Source organism: Canis aureus, chromosome 3 (genome assembly GCF_053574225.1).
Source record: "Canis aureus isolate CA01 chromosome 3, VMU_Caureus_v.1.0, whole genome shotgun sequence".
Lineage (NCBI taxonomy): Eukaryota > Metazoa > Chordata > Mammalia > Carnivora > Canidae > Canis > Canis aureus.
This window is the reverse complement of record NC_135613.1, coordinates 38,899,572-38,918,990: the sequence shown is the minus strand read 5'-3', so window position 1 is coordinate 38,918,990 and position 19,419 is coordinate 38,899,572. Positions and strand designations below refer to the sequence as shown.

The 19,419-nt window shown below is 41.5% G+C and overlaps 1 protein-coding gene and 1 long non-coding RNA gene across 27 annotated transcripts in view; one reads left to right on the top strand and one right to left on the bottom strand.

Annotated features, from left to right (window-relative positions):
• The window catches only part of FGGY (FGGY carbohydrate kinase domain containing), a 413,890-nt gene that overhangs the window by 2,910 nt on the left and 391,561 nt on the right, over nucleotides 1-19,419 (bottom strand). For all 26 annotated transcript variants that reach the window (XM_077891975.1, XM_077891990.1, XM_077891976.1 and 23 more), the window contains one exon: nucleotides 2,182-2,243. In XM_077891975.1, the coding sequence (XP_077748101.1) occupies nucleotides 2,182-2,243 (62 nt within the window). The remainder of the gene's footprint in view (nucleotides 1-2,181; nucleotides 2,244-19,419) is intronic.
• Nucleotides 17,140-19,419, top strand: part of LOC144310694 (uncharacterized) — a 40,622-nt gene continuing 38,342 nt past the window's right edge. The window contains exon 1 of the long non-coding RNA XR_013376359.1: nucleotides 17,140-17,256. This is a non-coding gene — a long non-coding RNA (uncharacterized LOC144310694). The remainder of the gene's footprint in view (nucleotides 17,257-19,419) is intronic.

The window sequence follows — 19,419 nt, the reverse complement described above, 5'->3', positions numbered from 1 at the left end:
CTTTTGATTTGGGTTGTTTCGGTTGTTGTTATTTGGTCTTAGGAGGACTCTGTATATCCTATGTATTAATCCTTTATTAAATATATGATATACAAATATTTTCTCTAATTCTGAAAATTGCCTTTTTATGGTTGATAGTGCCTTTCAAAGCACAAGTTTTTTCCACAGCACTTTTAAGTGACTATTCTGAGTGCACAGATAAATTCAGTCTAGGCATGACGATGAGATTTGGGATCTTCTAAAAAGCATATTGAACCATGGTCACTAGATTGTGTTCTCTGTGATCCTGAATTTTAAAATAAGCTGAATCCTCTCTCTTCCAAATTCTCCCCACACTCAGTCAGTGGTTTCTGTGTAGCACAGACCTAAGTAAATGTCTCATAGAGATAATAATGCGATTTGAGGTAATGAGACGAAGGGAGTCATTTAGAAGGAAATGCCATCTTTCTACTTGTAAGCCTTGGGGCCACCTGTAGATGGTGCCAGAGCACCATGTGTGCTGCCTCCAGAGGCGTGCTCCCAGCTGACTAAGAAGCTAAAGATTCTTTTCAAAAGAACATGTGGATTTGCTGAAGGAACTTAAAAATAGACTTCCCTCAAATGTCTTGGGAGGGTCAGCAGAGAGATGGAGAAGAATAATCTGTTTCTACAAAAGAAGGAAGCTGCTAGCGGAGACTCCCAAGGCCATTGGGAAATACAACTTCTCCATGCTCCTGAGTTGAGCTCCCCCGATGTCATGGCCTGCCTCTCTGACCTCAGTATTTCTCAGAGAGGGTTTTATATTCAGGGGGTTAACAATCCAACTGCATTTGGAGACCTTCTTTAAGAAAAGGAAAAGAAATTGGGTTGCTTTTCCATGGGCATTTTCAATTCCGTTAAAGACCGACCATGCTTTGGTGGGATCAACACCTTTGCCTGTTACAAGAGGTGGAATTTATTTTTGTACTTAATATTAAATATAATTGTAAAGTCACTTGCACAACTGTCTTCCATTTTTATTTTACTTTTTACGAAGATTTTATTTTTTAAGTAATCTCTATGCCTCATGTAGGGCTCAAACTCATGACCCCGAGATCAAGAGTCACATATTCTTTAGACCAAGCCAGCCAGGCACCCCTATCCTTCCATTTTTATAGTCATCACCAATGGCTTAATAGAAGTTGTTTTCATCAATCACTAGATTATTGAAAAAGCCTTCTGTGTGGCCTCTCTGCTTTTACCTGTGGGCCTTCTAATCCAACCTCCGAGAGGGATCTTTCTAAAATCTACATCTGGCCAGGTCTTGCCACTGCCTAAAGTTCACTATCCCCAATCTGCCCATAGGATGAGGTTTGAGGTCTCCAGCATGGCCTCAAAGTTCCTTATAAGATGACCCCCTCCACCTTCCCTCCTTTGTATTTTACCTCTTGCCAGTCCCCAACCCATACTTTGTATTTCAGAATTCTGAGTTGTTTATAAGTTATCTGAACATGGCATGCCATTCCCACTTTTATAACTTTGCATATGTTAGTCCCTCTATTGAGAATGTTCTCCCCATTTCCTTTAAGCATTAAAGTCAGGGTAGATTTTATCTCTTCTCAAAAGTTTTCTCTCACCTCTACATGGTCACATTCCTTTCTTTCTTAAAGGCTACTTTCTTACCTGGTAGTACTTCTATTGTAGAACTTACCCTTTCATTTTGAAATGATCTATGTGCATACATAAGATTATGTCTCATTCCCTTGGAAACCTTGCATATAGGCAAATTAGGATAATGCCTTGAATACAGCAGCTCAATAAACTAGTTTTTGTGAATTGGGATTAAAATACTGATCAAGGTCATGTTATAGTCCCCAGTGTCAAGCGATATAAAGGACAGATGGACAGACAGATGCTACTGTGCCCTTTGATGGAATATATAAGAGATACCCATTTCGGAACTGAAGACCAAATTTGCTGCTAATGACCTAGGGAAAAGAACCCTGATCTGAGGGTTCAGAAATCTGTATTTGACCCCGAAGTCTGGCCCTAGCTATTTCATGACTTTAGGTAACAAAGTGACTTCACCTCTCTGGGACTCGTATCACCTATTAAAGGAAAGAACTGGATTACTGGCCCCCAAGGCTTATTCTAGCTCTCCAGTTACATGTCTTTGAATGTCCTCATTCCTCAGCATCGTGCATATAAAAAATATAAACTTACCTTTTATCCTCAAGTCTGGGAAACACAACCTTCCCAACTTTGCTCATTCTTGCCATTGCCTCCTGTCAAAAAGGAAAACAGAACACAAAGAGCTGAGTTGGAAAGCTGAACTCAAGGTGAGGTTTGTCACAAGCAAGAACATTCTATTTTTTTTAAGATTTTATTTATTTATTGGAGAGAGAGAGAAAGAGAGAGAAAGAGACAGGCAGAGGGAGAAGCAGGCTCCAGGCAGGGAGCCTGATGTGGGACTCAATCCCGGGTCTCCAGGATCATGCCCTGGGCTGGAGGCAGCGCTAAACCACTAAACCACTGGGGCTGCCCAAGAACATTCTAATTAGAATTTACTCCCCTTAAGATATTCAGTTAGTCCGTTTTTTTTTTTTTCAACATATTATCATTGGTAGTAAGAATAAACATTAATGAACATTAAAAGTTACATCAATGTTTAAGCCAAAGCCACACAGCCTTGGCTTAATACATGATTGAGTACTGAGGGCTCCAGGGCCTAACTAACCCCAAAGGCAAAGCACCTTTGTGATCACCTGAAGGGAGTGGTGGGAGGAAACGATTTTCCCTTATCAATACCTGGACACAAGGCCTTAACAATGCAATGCAATCAGTCACTAAGGCCATTGTTTACTTAAACTCAAGATAACAATAACTAGGTGGACCCTGGACCCCCACTTCACACCTGCTCTTTAGGATAACATACTTAAGAGTTCTTCTGTTCAACATAAGGCCTTATTCCAGCACTCTCTAAAACTGTGAACACAGGTGTGAGGCCTCTAGGCTGAGTCTAATTTACTTGAGCTGTGGACTGTGACTTTAGGACATTCCTGTCTTTACAATGGGGCAATCAGGTAGACATTGAGTTGCAGCGTCTGTGTGGACATGGCTGATATGTGTGGCATCAAGACCAATCACAGCTCGTGTGGGCTCCATTAGAGGAATGAGAGGGTTAGGCTTTCTTAGGCAGTCTCCTAAAGCTGGTAAGGCAATGGAAAAGTTAGAAGGAATGGAGTGAACCCAAACTTTGGAGTCCAACAGACTTGACTAGGGAGATGACAAGCAATGGCATGACACAACTTCTCAGATAGGCCTGCCTTAGGAATGGCTATTGAACTCATTGTTAAAGATGTAGTCATCCTGGGGTCACATATGTACACCTTTTTATTCCACATATTTACTAATTGTTATGTACCAGACATTATGTTAGATTTGCATTAGATATACTCTCTGTCTTGCGAAAATTTACATAGTAGTTGGGGAAGAAATAATTTATGTATCTATTATATAAGTTTTATGTTACATGTATTATTTACCACTGATTCCCTTCTGGTATGCCATGTATTTACTGGTTTACATGTTTCTTAAGTTCCTCTTACTCCTTGCCCTACCCAGTATGCAAGCTACATGAGGCCAGGAGCTTTATCTTTTTACTGTTTACTTAACACCTAAAATATTCATTAAAAAAAAAAAAAATCCAAGTCCCTTGTATGTGTTGAGTGCAGCATTCAACATATATAGAAAGCAGAGATGAAGATTACATGGGCCCTTTCATCACAGAGCTCACCATAGAGTGGAAGAGACATTTACTCTGATCAAAGGAGAGGGTGATAAACACCTTGCTAGAAGTGGATGAACTTCTTTTCAGTAGTTATTCAAGGGTTAGGAAACTTAGTATTTTCTCATCTACCAACCATTTATACATACTTTCTACTCTGGCTAGGATGCTCTAGCAACTCTTCCCCAACGATGGCAAGAACATTCTGAAGGAGTTCTCTGGTTTCCTAGCCCTCAACGGATTTAAAAGTGCTGACTAGGAATCAGAGATGCTGAGGTTGGCAAGCACAGTGACAACAGAAAGAAATGGCAGTCTTAAGGAAGAAGGAGATTTTCTAAATTATGAAAAATTACCGAAAAGGAAACCATGGTTAAAAGAACCAAAAAAAGACAATCTGGGGCCATTTTGTGGAGGGATAAATAGTCAAACACATCTTAGTGAGGTTGCTGCTATTCCACTTCACAAGGATATTTTAAGAGCTCTGCTCACCCTGTATTTTCCCTCACAGACTTAAGTTCCAATTCCCTTCAAGTAAACCCCACATCTTGTGGAGATGGCCTCAGCAATCCCCCGTCACCAACTCTGGCGCTTGTCCTCTAGTCTGTCCTCACTTCTTCTTTTGGAGTGACACTCTGCAGGGCTCCCAGACTGGCTTCTGCTTCCTCTACCTCCTTGGAATTCTGAAAACGCCCTTGGGAAATACTACTCTGGGTTGAGCTTATGCCGAGGCCTTGAGATGATATTCCAAGATGGCCTTCATGGGTGGGACCCGGCAAACCTGTATTATAGAAGCTGCTCCATAAAATGTCCCTTCCTTTCCCACTGAAATACAATGGCAGCCCATAGGGCTTTCTTCCCTTCTTCGCATTACCTTTGCCTGTTTGTAAAATAAATTATCGAGAAATAAACACCAGCACTAGAGATTCTCAAGGCTTTAAAAGAGGTTATTTTGTCCCCTAAACAAATATAGCTTTAAACAGTAAACTGAGCTCAGGTATTGACTCCACTGAGGAGGCTTTTTCTGACTCATCCCTGCCGCCTACCTCCCACCTAGATTGAATTATTTGCTCCCCCTGCAACTTGTGCTACCATCTACCATAGCACTTATGACATAGTACCACAATTTTTTGTTAACATACCAGCCTCCCTGACGAGTCTATGAGTTCCTTAAGACAGGAACTGTGATAATTATTTCCTCTGCCAAACTCAGCATCTGGTATATCGTGTGCACTCAGGGAATGTCTATGAGATGAATGAACTTAAGGGTCATACATGTGACAAAATGTGAAAATGGAAGTTTTGGCTGAGATCTAAAGTTGACAGATATAAGATACCAAAGTGAGCTGGAAACAGACCACCCTGAAGAATCTGTAAAAAAAAAAAAAAGGGTCGTTGAGGACCCATTAATCAACTCTTAAAACTTTCACCCACATGGAAGAACAGAGAGAGATTTGTAGGAGCAAATTGTTGTTTTATTGTGTATCATCAGGTCTACTTTCAAGGGAGGAGTGAGTCTCCCCATTGGCTAGTCAAGAGAGCGGGGCTTTACTGAGAACAACAGGGAACCTGATAGGTGTTCACTGTGGGACACAATGGACTGAGTGGAATTCCCATCTGGAAGAGAAGGGCTGGCCGGCAGCTTCAGTGTAGAAGTGGAGGAGCCAGCACTGGAATCAGCCAGCACTGTCAGAGTCTGTCAGGCTCCAAAAAGCATGGCTGGTTCCCATGGACCCTCAGTGGCCCACATGTGAGAGAGCTGTCATGGATTGTCTCAGATACCATCCAATATGGCCACCTCATGAGGCAGTGGGAGTGTGCATAAGGCTTGAGATGATTTATTCCGTGTCTTAGGAATGAAGGGAAAACAGTCAACTAGAGTAGGGTAGCATTAACAAGGGCAAGAAAAGTGAGAGGTTTCTACAAGTAGAGAATTTCCAAAACAAATTCTGTGATGGAGCCTGGCTACAAACACCTAATAGGCTAAGGGAACTGATCAGACAAGAACTTTCTAAACCCTTGATCTCTCTTCCTGTATACTCTCCAACTACCTCAAAGGAATAAGAAAAAACAAAACAAAACAAAACAAAACAAAACAAAACAAAAATGATTATGCTTCAGAGGGAGTCAGCAGGGAAGAGAGAAGACCAATCCCAGCTACGTCTTCTCATGTGTAGCAGACCCCAAATGGGAAGTGGGGAGATGTCTCATCTTTGAATGAAAACTCATATGATGATTATTAAATATTCGTTGATAATCTAATATCTGAGTTTGGGCTATGTCTCACAACTTAAGGAGACCATAAAACTTATATTACCTAGGATCGACTTTGTACTTATCTAAGAAAACAATACAACTACCAGGATTTTTAACCAGAGCGAAGAAAAACTTGCTCTATTGCCTAAATGTTAGGGGGTGGTGGGAGTAAAAAAGTCAGTTGTTTATCATTTCTATCTCAAGAATCGTGTTTGTCCTAACCACAAGTTATATACACACAATAAACACTGGATAAAAATATATCGGAACGTTAACAGGTTCAAGAGCATGGGTTGCAATTTTTTTTCTCTCTTTTTTGTCTTTTCTAAATTTTCTACAGTGGCATATGTGGATTTGATAATTTAAGGATAATAAAAAAATACTGCATTCTAAAAAAAAAAAAAATGTTATGCTTAGATAGGCACTCAAAACAACTCGTGCTCATCCCGTCTCCTGGGAGGCAGGGCTCCTTACGGGTATTGGACACAATAAGGAGGATGCCCGGAGAATCACTGCTGTCATCAGACACAGCACTGCTGGCTTTTCTCATTTCTCCAAATAACTAATATAAAGCCAAAACCTCAGGAACCCACTGGCTGCAATAAATCTGGAAATGACCACAGCATAACAATATGAATTTATTATGGGAATGCTGACACGTGCTAAATATAGTCACCCCCCCACAATATATTTCTGTTCAAAAGGGTTTGTTTGAAGTTGGCCTCAAAATTCCTACTTTTTGTCAGCAGGCAGGAGCTGGACAATCTTAATTTGCAGCACGCTACCCTCTTTGTTTGAGAGTCTAGACAGCACAATGAATACAGTGACTTTTCTCTTTCCTTTTTGCCCACACAATGAATGCTTTTTAAAAACAAAATATTTTGTAAAATCGCATTTTAATCACTTCTTTTCTTTCTCTCTATAAGGCAGAGCTATAAATAAACCATGAAAGTTCACATTTGATCGTCACTTCTGAAAGCAAGTCAAGGGTTTCTGTAGGAAAAAATAGGGGCCCTGTACCATGGTCATGAAAGACTGCATTCATGGGGTTTGACCCTTCCCTGCCGTGTCAAGGCTGAGATACCAGTCCACACACACTGCTCACCACTTCTTGGGCCATAGCACCAGTAATCACCAGGCCTGCGTGGGCATGGGAAACACCCAGTTCTCATGTGTTATGGCCTGGCTTGGGAGCTAGCAAAGGGCACTAGGCTTCACTGGGGTGAGTTATGCAAGGAAATTAAGGTAAGGGAAGAAAGGGGCTCTTCAATACCCTTGGAGAAGAGGGGATCCCATGAGTGGCTGACACACTACTACGGGCAATTTGAGGAATGGGGGATCTAGTACCTTCTCCCCTAGCCAGGGGAAGCAAAACAGTGGCCTTAAGAATTTGGGAAGGCTATCGGGTAGTCTAGACCTAGGCACTAAAGGACATGGCATGTTTGGGAGTGTCCAGAGTCAGTCTTCAGGGAAGAATACTCAGGACCTAGCCTGGTGGGAGCTCTACTGTGCATTCCCCCAAAGACAAGAACCATGTGATTGCAGATGTCAAGCCTAGCATGGTCCTAGTTCTCATATGTGCTTGGTTAATGTTTGCTGAGCTGCTGAATGAAAAGGTGAGGACTTTCATAACAGGGGAAATGTAAGACCATGTAAGCCAGTGTTTCTGAAATGGCATACATGTACTCCAGGGAGTGCACAAGATACGCCATTAGGACTCCAGGAGAAAACACTAAAAGTGCCATTTATGTGACTTCTAGTCTAAAGAAATTAGTTAAGCTTTACCAGCATTTAATAGGCAGATTGTCACCAGATTGGTCAGTTGGTGTACATATTGGGTAGATATGAGTCACATAAGATGTGTCAGGTTTCTTAAAAGAAGTATGGGATTTCTATGCCATACAGGGGATGACAGCACGGTGATTGCCATGGGGTCCCAGCATCCAGAGATCTGCTCCATGTTGTCACTTACATGCTCTAGTTAAGTGCTTTTTTAGTTTTATTACCTTGTTTTATTTAAGCTAACCTTCATAAAATGGACAAGCAGCTGAAAAAGATTTGGTCAATGGATTAAAGGTAATGGTGATAATTCAGATCCAAGTAAATAAGAAAATAGTGACACTTTCCCTTGGTACTAGCTCTTCATATTAGAATATAAAAAGCAATGAAGACCTGGTCAGATAAGATAAAAACTGCGAAGAAATGAAAATGATCTAGAATACTGCCTGAGATATAGATACACAGGCATACACAAAGTCATTCAGAAATCATCAAAAGACTTTAGAAATCATTAGAAACCCATCTGGCTCTAGATATGTAATACAGCCTTAGGTATTGTATAGTGTTAATATGAAAATATCATAATAGGCAAGAATTGGAAATATTTTACTTCAGCTATATTTCATCTGCTTTACAGTGTATATAATCTACAAGTACAGTAGAACACACCTATGCCTTTCCATCAGTGAGTCTCCACGTACTGAGGATGCAAGCTTGAAATGTTTTTGACTGATTCAAAAATGTGGCATCCGTTGATTTAGCAGTCAACTCCCACGGCCACTGCTATGTTACTGGTTCAAGGCAACATTTCCCAGGTGCTTACTGTTTTAGGCTGTGGACTGAGCTAATTGCTTTATGTATGTGACCTTTTTAGTCTGAATTCAATATGATTTTATGACATTGATATCATCTCTATCCCCATTTTATGAATCAGGGGAGAATAAAGTACAAGTCATTTGCCCAAAGTCATAAAGCCAATACGTAGTAAAGCCAGAATTCAAGTCCAGTTCTAACTCCAAGCCATCGCTTAGCCCCACACTCAGACTTGATGCGCCTCTCTTCCCTCTAATACAAAAAGCCTGGCCCTTGAATGAGTCCCCTAAGCTTGAGTTCAAATCTCATTTCTGCTGCTTATTAATTGTGTGAACTCCCTGGGTGAAAATTGCAAGTGTGTGTGTGTGTGTGTGTGTGTGTGTGTGTGTGTGTATGTGCATGTGCACAATATGCCAGTATAGTACATTGTACCTTTTTCCAGAGATGCTGACACATAGCTCTGAATACATGAATCTGCCTTCTTGACGAACTCTGAGTCATTTTACTGGAAAACAAGTTCACATGGTAATGTGTGGGCTGAAGCACATGACCCCTCCATAGAAAAACAGAAAGTATAGCAATGTGATTTTGTTCCTCCAACAAACATGAAGAAATGGCTAGTTGTTCTTTTATTTATTTTGTTTTTTTTTTCTTTTCGATACAGTCATCTTTTGACCTGCACCTGGTATTCTGTGTAACCTCCATGCACTGATGACAACAAGGTCAATTTAGAAGCAAGACGGAATGGGAGAAAGGAAGAGTGGGAGAAGTCCTAATCATTAATCATGATGTGAAGAGTTTCACTTCACTTATAATTTTAAGTTCTATCTATATATTTACATACCCACCTACCTATCTACTCACACACATTCACACATAGCTCTTGTTTAGGGGTAGTGATTACATGGGTGTACACATTTATCAAAACTCATCAAACTGTGTGCTTAAGATCTGTGTGTTTTTGCTTTATGTACATGTATATCAATCCAAAAATTGTAAAAAAGAAGAAACACCTATAAACATGTATGAGTGAATGTGTTGGAATATTCATATTTTATGTAACTTTAATTACATAATGCCTACCAAACAGAGAAACAAAATTGAAGCGCCCAGCTTCCCAATCTTGACTGCAAATACACCTCATACTAGCCTCCTGATCATAAAGGACGGGGTGTGCAGAGGCTCTGCAATGCTTCAAGAGATGGAGATGCTAGTGGAAAGATACTGGGTTTTGGAGATAGGCTTGGCATTGCATCTGGGTTCTGCTAACTTACCCGATGTGTGAACTAAACCTCAGTTTTCCCATTTATAAAGTGGGAATGATAATACCTTCTTGCAGCGCTGCTAAGAATTTCAGCAATCCCCCTCTCTGAACCACCACGTCCTGACTAGTCTCTTGACTTAATTAATAGCCCCTAATGGCCCCAGGGCCAGTCAGAGTGATTTTTCAGGAATAGAAAATATAGTGCAGTGATTAAAACGATAGACTGACTATAGCAGACTGCCAGAGTCTGGAGTTGGGCATTACCACTTATACTGGCTATATCATCAGGGACAAATGATTTAACTTCTCTAAGAACTTCTGTTTCCCCTTCTAAAGATGGGGATAGTAATAATACACCTCTCACTGGACTGCTGTGAGGATCATGAGTTATTTCAGGTAAAGCACTCAGAATGGTACTGGTACATGGAAAATGCTCCATACATTTTTACATATTTATTATCCTACTAGCATACAAACTTCACGCGGCCAGGGGGGTTGACTGGATTTATTTACTGTACTGAAAACTGTGCCCAGCCAGAATAGGTAATCCATAATGACTTGTTGAATGAATCCATGAGTGAGTTAAGTCTCTCTGGGCTTTTTCTACACAGAGTACTGCTGACATCACATGTGGAGGTTTTCCCTCACACCAATCAATCTTGCACCTCTCCAAACACCAACAAACAACAACTGTCCTACAATTCAATTCAATTCAATTCTGACACCACCCAGAGTTAGCGTTCAACTCTATAGGTTTAAGGGTTCAGTCCTCCATGACTACCTGCCATGTCAATGTGTCACAAGTCCCTCCTGTACTTCTGACTATAAACTGGGGGTTCTCATGAACAGCCATCCCACCTTGGATTGGATAATTTGCCAGAGCAGCTCCCAGGAAAACAGCTCGCTTACTATTACTGGTTTATTATGAAGGATATGATTCTGTAACAGCCAAATAGAAGAGATGCATAGGCAAGGTTTGGGGATGAGGGGGTGGGCACTCCCACGCCCTGTGGGGTACACCACCCAAAGCTCTCCAAACCGTGTTGTTCAGGGTTTTTTTTTTTTTTTTTTTTGGAGGTTTCATTACATAGGCTTGATTGATAAAAATCATTAGCCACTGATTGAATCAACCCAAGTGGAAGCTGTCTGTGATCCCCAGGCACCAGTCATCTCATCAGTATGCAAAAGTATATATCATTTTTCATGCCAGAGATTCCTTGGATCTGTGTGCCAGGAATCATGGATGGAGATAAAATCTTTAGTTTTTTTTTTTTTCCTATTAGTTGCTTTGACTACTAAACACAGCAATGGACCCCCGCTGCCTTTTGAATGAAATTCAGATTTTTGCAGAATGGACTAGAACTTCCAGATCATGCTTTGCTGTCATCTTCAACCTTCTTTCACTCACTGTCCTGGTCATGCTGGAAACCATTGGCATCTTGCTATTGACTGAACATAGCAAGTTCGTTCCTGCCTGCTCTTGGTCTGCCAGATATGCCCTTCTGGGTGTTCGACTGTCTGGATTGTTCATATAATTTAGGGTGTCTTCAAATACAATCTTAAAGAGGCCAGGGCAGCCCTAGTGGCCCAGCGGTTTGGCGCCGCCTTCGGCCTGGGGTGTGATCCTGGAGACCAGGGATCGAGTCCCCCATCGGGCTCCCTGCATGGAGCCTGCTTCTCTCCCTCTCCCTCTGCCTGTGTCTCTGCCTCTCTCTCTCTCTCTCTCTCTCTCTCTGTGTCATGAATAAATAAATAAAATTTTTAAAAAAATCTTGAAGAGGCCAGACTTTGCCACTTGGCTGAAACAGTCCACTTCTACCAAACATCTATCAGATCACCTCATTTTCTTCTCTTTAAAACCCTTCCTAGCACTTAGCATCACCTGAAATTATATTGCTAATTTATGTGCATCTTCATTTACTGTCCCCCTCTTCCTCTGTGGCCCTCACCTCTGCTTCTCCCTCCTGAATCTAAGCTCCATCAAAGCAGGGTCCTTGGCTTTCTCATTCATTGATGTATCTCTGTGTTTAGCAGGGCATTAGTTAAACATTAGCTGAACATATATACTTATTTGATTCTTATTTTAGTAAGGCACTGTGTATGACTTGCCTCAACTGAATGCTCACAAACATTCTGTGACAAAGGCCTTATTATCTAAATTTATAACAGAGGCTCACAGAGGTTAAGTGACTTGCCTAAGCTAATATGTGGCTTAGGTAGGATTTAAAACTTGCCTTAACTCATGAATAAGACCAGGCTTATTCCTTATTCCACAGCCAGTCAATTTGCAGATCTTTGGGTTAGTCCATGACAATTTATCTTCCCCTGATGTCTTTAGGGCCCTGTAAGACCCTAAAAGCTTACTTTCTCCACTGTCAAAGACAAATTCAATTATAGTCATTATATTGTGTTTACAAAGGCAGGAAGGTGGATTCATTGATGTAGAGAAAGATTGTTCATATTAATTTTTGAAACAAAAAAAATTCCTGCCAGCTGTATGGCCCTGAGTGAGACCTTTCCCCTCCCTGGGACTCCTTTTCCTTATCAGTAAAATGAAGGGGTTGGATTAAGTTATTTCTAAAGTCTTGCCAGGTCTGCAATCTGTTGGTTTCATGCACGTGTCTTTTTTTGATTAACTCCCAGTTGACAAGTGAAGCAATTACTCTGTGATATATTTTATTAGGCTTTTACTCGGCCCACTCTGAGAGGCAACATGCCCACTGTGTTTCTCCAGTAAGGCGTAGTCTCACTCCAAATTTAACCACAACAAACTAGCACAGGGGAGTGTTTCTACAATAGGGAAGGCTACCTACCATTGCTACAATATTCTGAGGTGGGGTCCTAATATGTGGCCTGGCTGCTTAGGGGTTGGGTCCAAATATGAATAGGTGAGCAACTATTCTTCCTCCTTACCTGAGCTCGACTTGCCTCCTCTGGGTTTTCTAAAAGCCAAAATATCAAGCTTCTTACTACAAGCATCAGACTACAGATGTCAAAACGGTAAGCCATTACCCATCTAATGATCTATTATCGACTGGGGAAAAAGGGTCCTGCTGATATTTCTGAGAGTTCTGGAACTCAAATAACAATAATAATAACTATAAATCAACAACAACAACAATAATAATAATTAGTAGTAGTAGCTAACATAGTACTTACTATGGCCTAGCACAGTATTAAACATTTTACCTACTTTATATCCCCACTTGAAATATGAGGAAAACACACAGCTTTCGAATCTTAACCATTCACTGTAAAACAAAGACTTCAGTGATACAGAGACCATAATTCAAATGCTAGCTCTACCATTTAGTGCTCTGAGTCTCATATTCTTCATTTTGAAAATGGGAGCTTTAATACTTATTTTATAGGCTTGTTTTGTAGATTAAATGCTTAAATCTAAAGTTATCATTAAGACCACTATCTACCCATCAACTGAAACAAGCCCTGTTTACCTAGAAGCTTTATTAAAAGGCAAGAGTTGACAAGCATATATTTGGGTACATTTCAGGTTGGTGGAGTGGGTGGGCTAGTGAAGGTGTTGGGTGTCAATATTCTCATGGCTCCGTATAATCATTTCCAGACAATTATTCCTCCATCTGCAAGCAAAAAGCTTTGCTCGTTTGAGGTTTATACCATCTGGTGATAGATATACGATCATGCCCACATCCAATGCAGCTCACTGCTGTCACCCTTGGCCTCTTGCTTGCATCCCTATGTTAAATGAAGCTGAGACCCAGATCACCTAGTCTTCCCATCTACCTGGAGATTTGTCAATATCTTGGAAAACTTAAGTATCAATTTACATGACCTATCCAATGCTTGAGTCTTACGGCTTCAAAATGCTTCCAACTCCAGGACCATTCATCTCCACTTTACTCCAGCATTCATCCCCACAGCCAAACTCTGAAACTCATCACCAACTGGTACTGGTACATTTATGTATATCCCAATGCTCTAATAGCCACTTTCTGGCTTCAACTGCCCATCAGTCTAATTCTCTCCTTTATCCCATCATTCCTACCAAAGGTCCTTCTTCACCTCATGGTAGTATCAAGATTCTCAAGCCTTTCCTTTTTCTTTCAATCTGTGCACAGACCCCTTCTGGCTCTAATTTCTTTGGTAGCTAGGGTATAATCCACCATTTATTATATCAAACACATTGACCAACAAGAATCATCACAAATACTCTCTTAGTAAAATTTAATTGGTACCTCTAATTCACAGAAATCATTTGGCCAGTATATGCTTCATTTATGGCTGGAAGAGAGAAATCTCCTTTAGGACAAAGGAGGCCAATGGGTGATTGCCACTCAAGAAAGCACAACATCTGGAAAGTTTTCAAGAGTTTGAAGACCTTAGAAACTTATATTACCTGCCTCAAAGTTAATTCTATACAGACAAGATTCTCTGGCCAACAGATCAGGAACCATAACTAGCAGCAAGAAAATCAAAACATGACAGTATTAATATAGCACACAATGACTGAGGTGCAAGGAATGTTGGGTAGCTGCTAGGGCTAATTTCTCTGTGTTTAGGTTAGGTTGGTAAATAACCAAATTATCTAATACATAGACTATCTATCCACCCACCCATCCCTCCATACGCTCTAAAGCTCCCTGTGTTGGATCTCCAAGTCTCCTAGGCCAAAGTCATATTAAAGGGTGGATTCTGGACACACTGGTTTAGCTGTTGGGGCTGGCCACTGACTCTTTGCAGTATAGGAGTCCTTCTGGAAAAGCCAGAATTCATTTCAAACCAACTTCAGCAGGGAAAAGACAGGAGGGAGCTTGAAACAAAAGCCAGAGTTGGGCAGGCCAAGGAGGGCACCAGAGGACCAAAGCAGGAGAAGGGCTGGAGGGAAACTGGGAAGACAGGAGGGGAGAGAGGAGACCGAAGTCAGAGAGAGGGAAAGGAGTGGAATGCAAATCTTGGATACTTTACTGTGCTGTCCTTCCAGTTTGGCTTATAAGCTTTTCTTTATTTCCAGAGCCCCATGGTTTCCTCCTTTCTTAGCGCTGAGCACACATTAGGACAAACACCTCTTTTCTTATATGTCTCCCCAACTAGACTATGAGATCTAAGAGGATAGAGACCATCAACTTTTGCCAGTATTCCCAGTAACTGATATAATGTGACTTTTCACTAAATGCATGCTGAGAGAATGAACAAAATGAATGAGTAGATGGATTGATGAAATAACCAATGGATCAGAAGTCAGGAATCTGTAAAAAGCAACTTTGGGATCTCCCTCAGTGAAACTTGGTGTTTCCTGTCAGTTCAACATATTCTTCAACTGTCAGATGTCACAGCTAAGTTCATAGGCTCTGGACCGACTAGTTTGGAACGTTGGCTCTTCTAACTGAATGGCTTGGCCAATTTACTAACCTCTTTGTGCCTCAGTTTACTCATCTGCAAAAACAGAAATCATAGAATTACTCACAAAGTTACTAAGATAAAAATAAAATGCATGTACAGCATTTAAATTAGTACAATTAGTACAATTAGTAAAAACTGGGGTTACTTGTATAATTATTACACTCATCTCAGCCCTAGCACTACACAGGATCCTATGATATGTTCTTGAGTGCTACTATTTAAAGATAGTCCTTCCGAATCTTCTGTTACATGTGACATGCTGCCTGGGAATGATAAAGAGCACGGAATGAAGAAACCATCCAACACTGAGTACCAGCTGATGCCTCTGGTTCATGAGAGGAAAGAAGATGAATAATGAACAGAACGGGGGCTGTGGGGAATAAAAGTTTAGGAGCTTCTAGGTTTAGAAACATGGAAGTTGTTTTTTTTTTTTTTTCTTTTTTTAGATTGGACTTCTAGGCCTTTTACCTAAAACAAACAAAGAAAACAACAACTGTGTCAGCTGTGTTTACGAAAATGGGCTTGCTGTGGTTTTCACGGACATGGGGAATTCAGTCCACTTCCCTCTGCTTACTAAATCATGGACAGGCACATGATGTACTGGAAAGAGAACTGATCCAGAAATCAGGAGGCTCTGGTCCTGCATTAACCTTGGTCTAAACTCTAATTCTGAACAAGTTGTTTCCTTTCATTGGATCCCAGTTTCATTTTCTCCAAAATGGCAAGTCTGAGCCAGATGTTGGTTTTGTGGTCTAACAAATGGTGACTGAATACCTGCTGTATACCCCAAGCATTGTGCTAGGTAGGCACTGTGGACACAACAGTGAGCTGGGCAGCTCTGATCCCTGGACCTCATGGAGCTTAGGGTCTCCTAGAGGAATGCAGATGCTAGAGGAGAGGGCCAGAGGGAGATAAAGCTAGTCTGGGAGTTAGGGAATGACCTGGCAGTGTAAAAGGAGTTGGCCCCATAAATAAAGTTGATGAAGAGGCATTTAGGCTGCACAGAATGCATACTTGACATTGAAATATTATGGTGTATTCAAAGGACTAAAAGAAGTCCAAGAGTAGATAGAATGAACAGAAAGAGTGACCAGAGCCAAAGTTACAAATGAAGACAGGAGTCAGAATTTGACTGGTCTTGTAAATCATTATGCCAAAGTGAAGAGAAAGCCATTGGAGGGTTTTAAGCAAGAGCAATCCTATTCGTTTGTAAAAGATCACCTTGGCTCATATGTGGACAATGCATTAGAGAAGGTAAAAATGGTGGCAAGCAAACCAGCCAGGTGAGAGGTGATGATAACCCAGACTAGGGTGGTGAGTGTGGAATTAAAGCCAAGTGTAAGAATTCAAGAGACATGAGAAGTAGTTTAGAAAGTGACCATGAGAGACTGAAGTGGAAGGGAAGGAGAGTGTGGGTTCACAATGTCCTTGAGGTTCTGGCAGAGGAGAGTGAGTAGATGTGGTGCCATTTATAGACTGTGCCACGAATAGGCCGGGGCCAGTTTTGTAGGCAAAGGTGTAGATGATGAATTCACCTGAACACGCTTCAATCCAGATACCTAAGAGCCCTTTAAGTGGACATGTTATATGGACAGCTGCTGAGCTGTGGGCTACAGATAGTAAATGAGTCCTTAGAAGTGGATGAGATGGATAGAATTATCTAGAAGACCAACATACAGTGTTGTGCAGAGGACAGAGGGGAGCTGGCAAATGAATTTGGAAAGCAGTGTTCAGAACAGCAGGAGGAAAATCACAGACTGTGCCATCAATGGAAGAATGTGTCAATACAGGGAGTGTTCCTTGTTGCAAAATGTTGCTAAAGGTAAAGCAGGGTAAGGACTGAAAAGCCCTTTGTGCTGAGCAATGGTCTAGGATAGCATTACTGACTGAGGCTAGTACAATTTTGGCTGGAATTGTGGAAGTAAAGAGCTGATCATCCTTGGTTAAGGAGGCAGAGGGTGCTGGTGAGAAAATCAGGACAACGGAGATAGCCATCTTTTAAAATACTTTTGATTGTGAGAAGGTAAGAATTGGATGGGGCTGACACACAGGAGAGAGGATTTTGTTTAAGATGAGAGCGTGTGTAGTAGCACTGTCCAAAAGAAATAATGTGAGTTATGTAATTTAAAATTTTCTAGGGGTCACTTTAAAAAGTGAAAAGAAATGAGTAATTTTATTATCTTTTATTTAACTTATTATACCTTATTATAAATATCATCATTTCACAAGTAATCAATACAATTAGTAGATATTTTATGTCCTTTTATTCATAGTGACTCTTTGAAATCTGGTGTGTAATTCTCTACATTTCAAACCGCACTAGCCACATTGAAGTGTTCAGTAACCACATTCGATTGGTGGCGGCTGTATGGGACAGCACAAGTCTAGAGCACATTCCAATGCTGCCGAGAAGGAGCTAGCTAATAGAGAGGAGTGAGAGGATAACGGATTCAGTGGGCTGTCAGAAGGGGGGTGGGAATGGAGGAGCCTCCGACAAACAGGCTCTTCCTTTATAATCTCTTCCATTACAATAAATGTGAAGGAGAAAAAGTCTGAATCTGGATATGAGCAGTGATGTGCTGATAAATGTTAACAACTGGCTCTACCAAAAAAACCTAAAATCAAAACAAAATTAAAAAGCCCTACTTTGTACCATTGGCCAATTCTGCTAGTGTAAAGCCTGCTGTGGCCACCTTCCATTTACTAATGTGATATCAGTGAACACAGAGCGCACTCGGGAAGAGACCTGCGCAGTCAGCTCTCCTGCCAGGTGTGAACCAACTGTGGCATGCCATTGGATGTAAGATTTAATGGCAGGTGTCTTTCTAATGGCTTCTGTTGTCTCTTTAAGGTAGGTGGCAGCTGAGAATAAGGAGGTCCTATGTCTGAATGTGAGAGGAAAGATGTGGCTGGGAATCCGGGAGGTTTGATGAAGTTATTATAGAAAACAGGCAATTGAGCTGACAAGTTAGCTTCCCATCAGGAAATAGATGGACTCTCATGTTGGGCAATTGAGGCAAAACTCAATACTGAGTTTATTTAAAAGAAGGTTTAGGAAAAGAAACAGTACCCTATGACTAGCAACAGTGGGGAGCCCCTACTGCCTCTTGGCCCAAAGGAGCAAGGAGAGTGAGAGACTCCCAACATCCAGAGGGAATGCGGGAGGGAGAGGTCACCTGTAGGGATGGTGGCCCATGGTGGATGGATCAGCTAACCTGCGGCAACCCAGCAAGGAGGGAACCCATATCTTCCATCTCTCCTCCAGGCACCTACTGGAGCCTCTCCCTGGCCAACTACACACCCAACTACACACCAGGTGAGGGAGGCAGTCTGGGGACAATATACAATAACACAAGCCTGCTTTGTGGTTGTACAGCATCTTCTTACAGTGCTCAGTGGCCTTTAGGAAGGCTGGATCCATCCTGGATGGGGATGTGGTAAGATAAAAATAATGGAGAAAAAATTAGAAAAATAAAATGGTCATATGGACCCTGGCCATGTGGAATGAGAGAAGAGGGGGCAGGAGGAAAATACACCCAGCCCTTCAGAATGCATGTTAACTCTGTCTGATGGGCCAGGAAACGGAAACTCAAAGCGGTACTGCAGCTTGTCCAAGACAACGGGTTTAGTGGTGGAGTCAGGAGACACGTCTGTCTAGCTTGAAAGCATTTTCCACCCTACTGTTGCATCCACAAGCAAACGAATAGTTGCATTATTGGAATTCTCGACCCCTACAGATAGAATCCTCTATCTATATTCTCCATGTATATATACATTCATACACACTGAAAAGCATAGATGCCTTTGGGTATTTTCACAACAGAAGCTCATCCTGGATGTACAAGCTAAGAGGTGAAGTGGGCTAAGATGAGGAAAGCACAGAGTGTCTTTTCTGAAATTAAAGTGGAGCCAAGTTCTCAGGCACGCTCTGTTCCTCACTCTACGTCTGCTCTGGCCTCTCCTTAAAGCAGCACCTGACCAGGTCACCTTACCCATGGCTAGTGGTGTGGGCCGATGGGGGAGATGGTGCCATATGACCTCCCCTGTGCGTGCCACATGGACAGAGGCCATGTGTGCTCCCAGGGGCTGGCCGCTCGGCGATGATGGGCTGAATGGAATCTTTCAAGGACCATGTTTTCTGTGTCAAATATTACACGGTCTGACAACAGGATAAGAGATGAGAAAT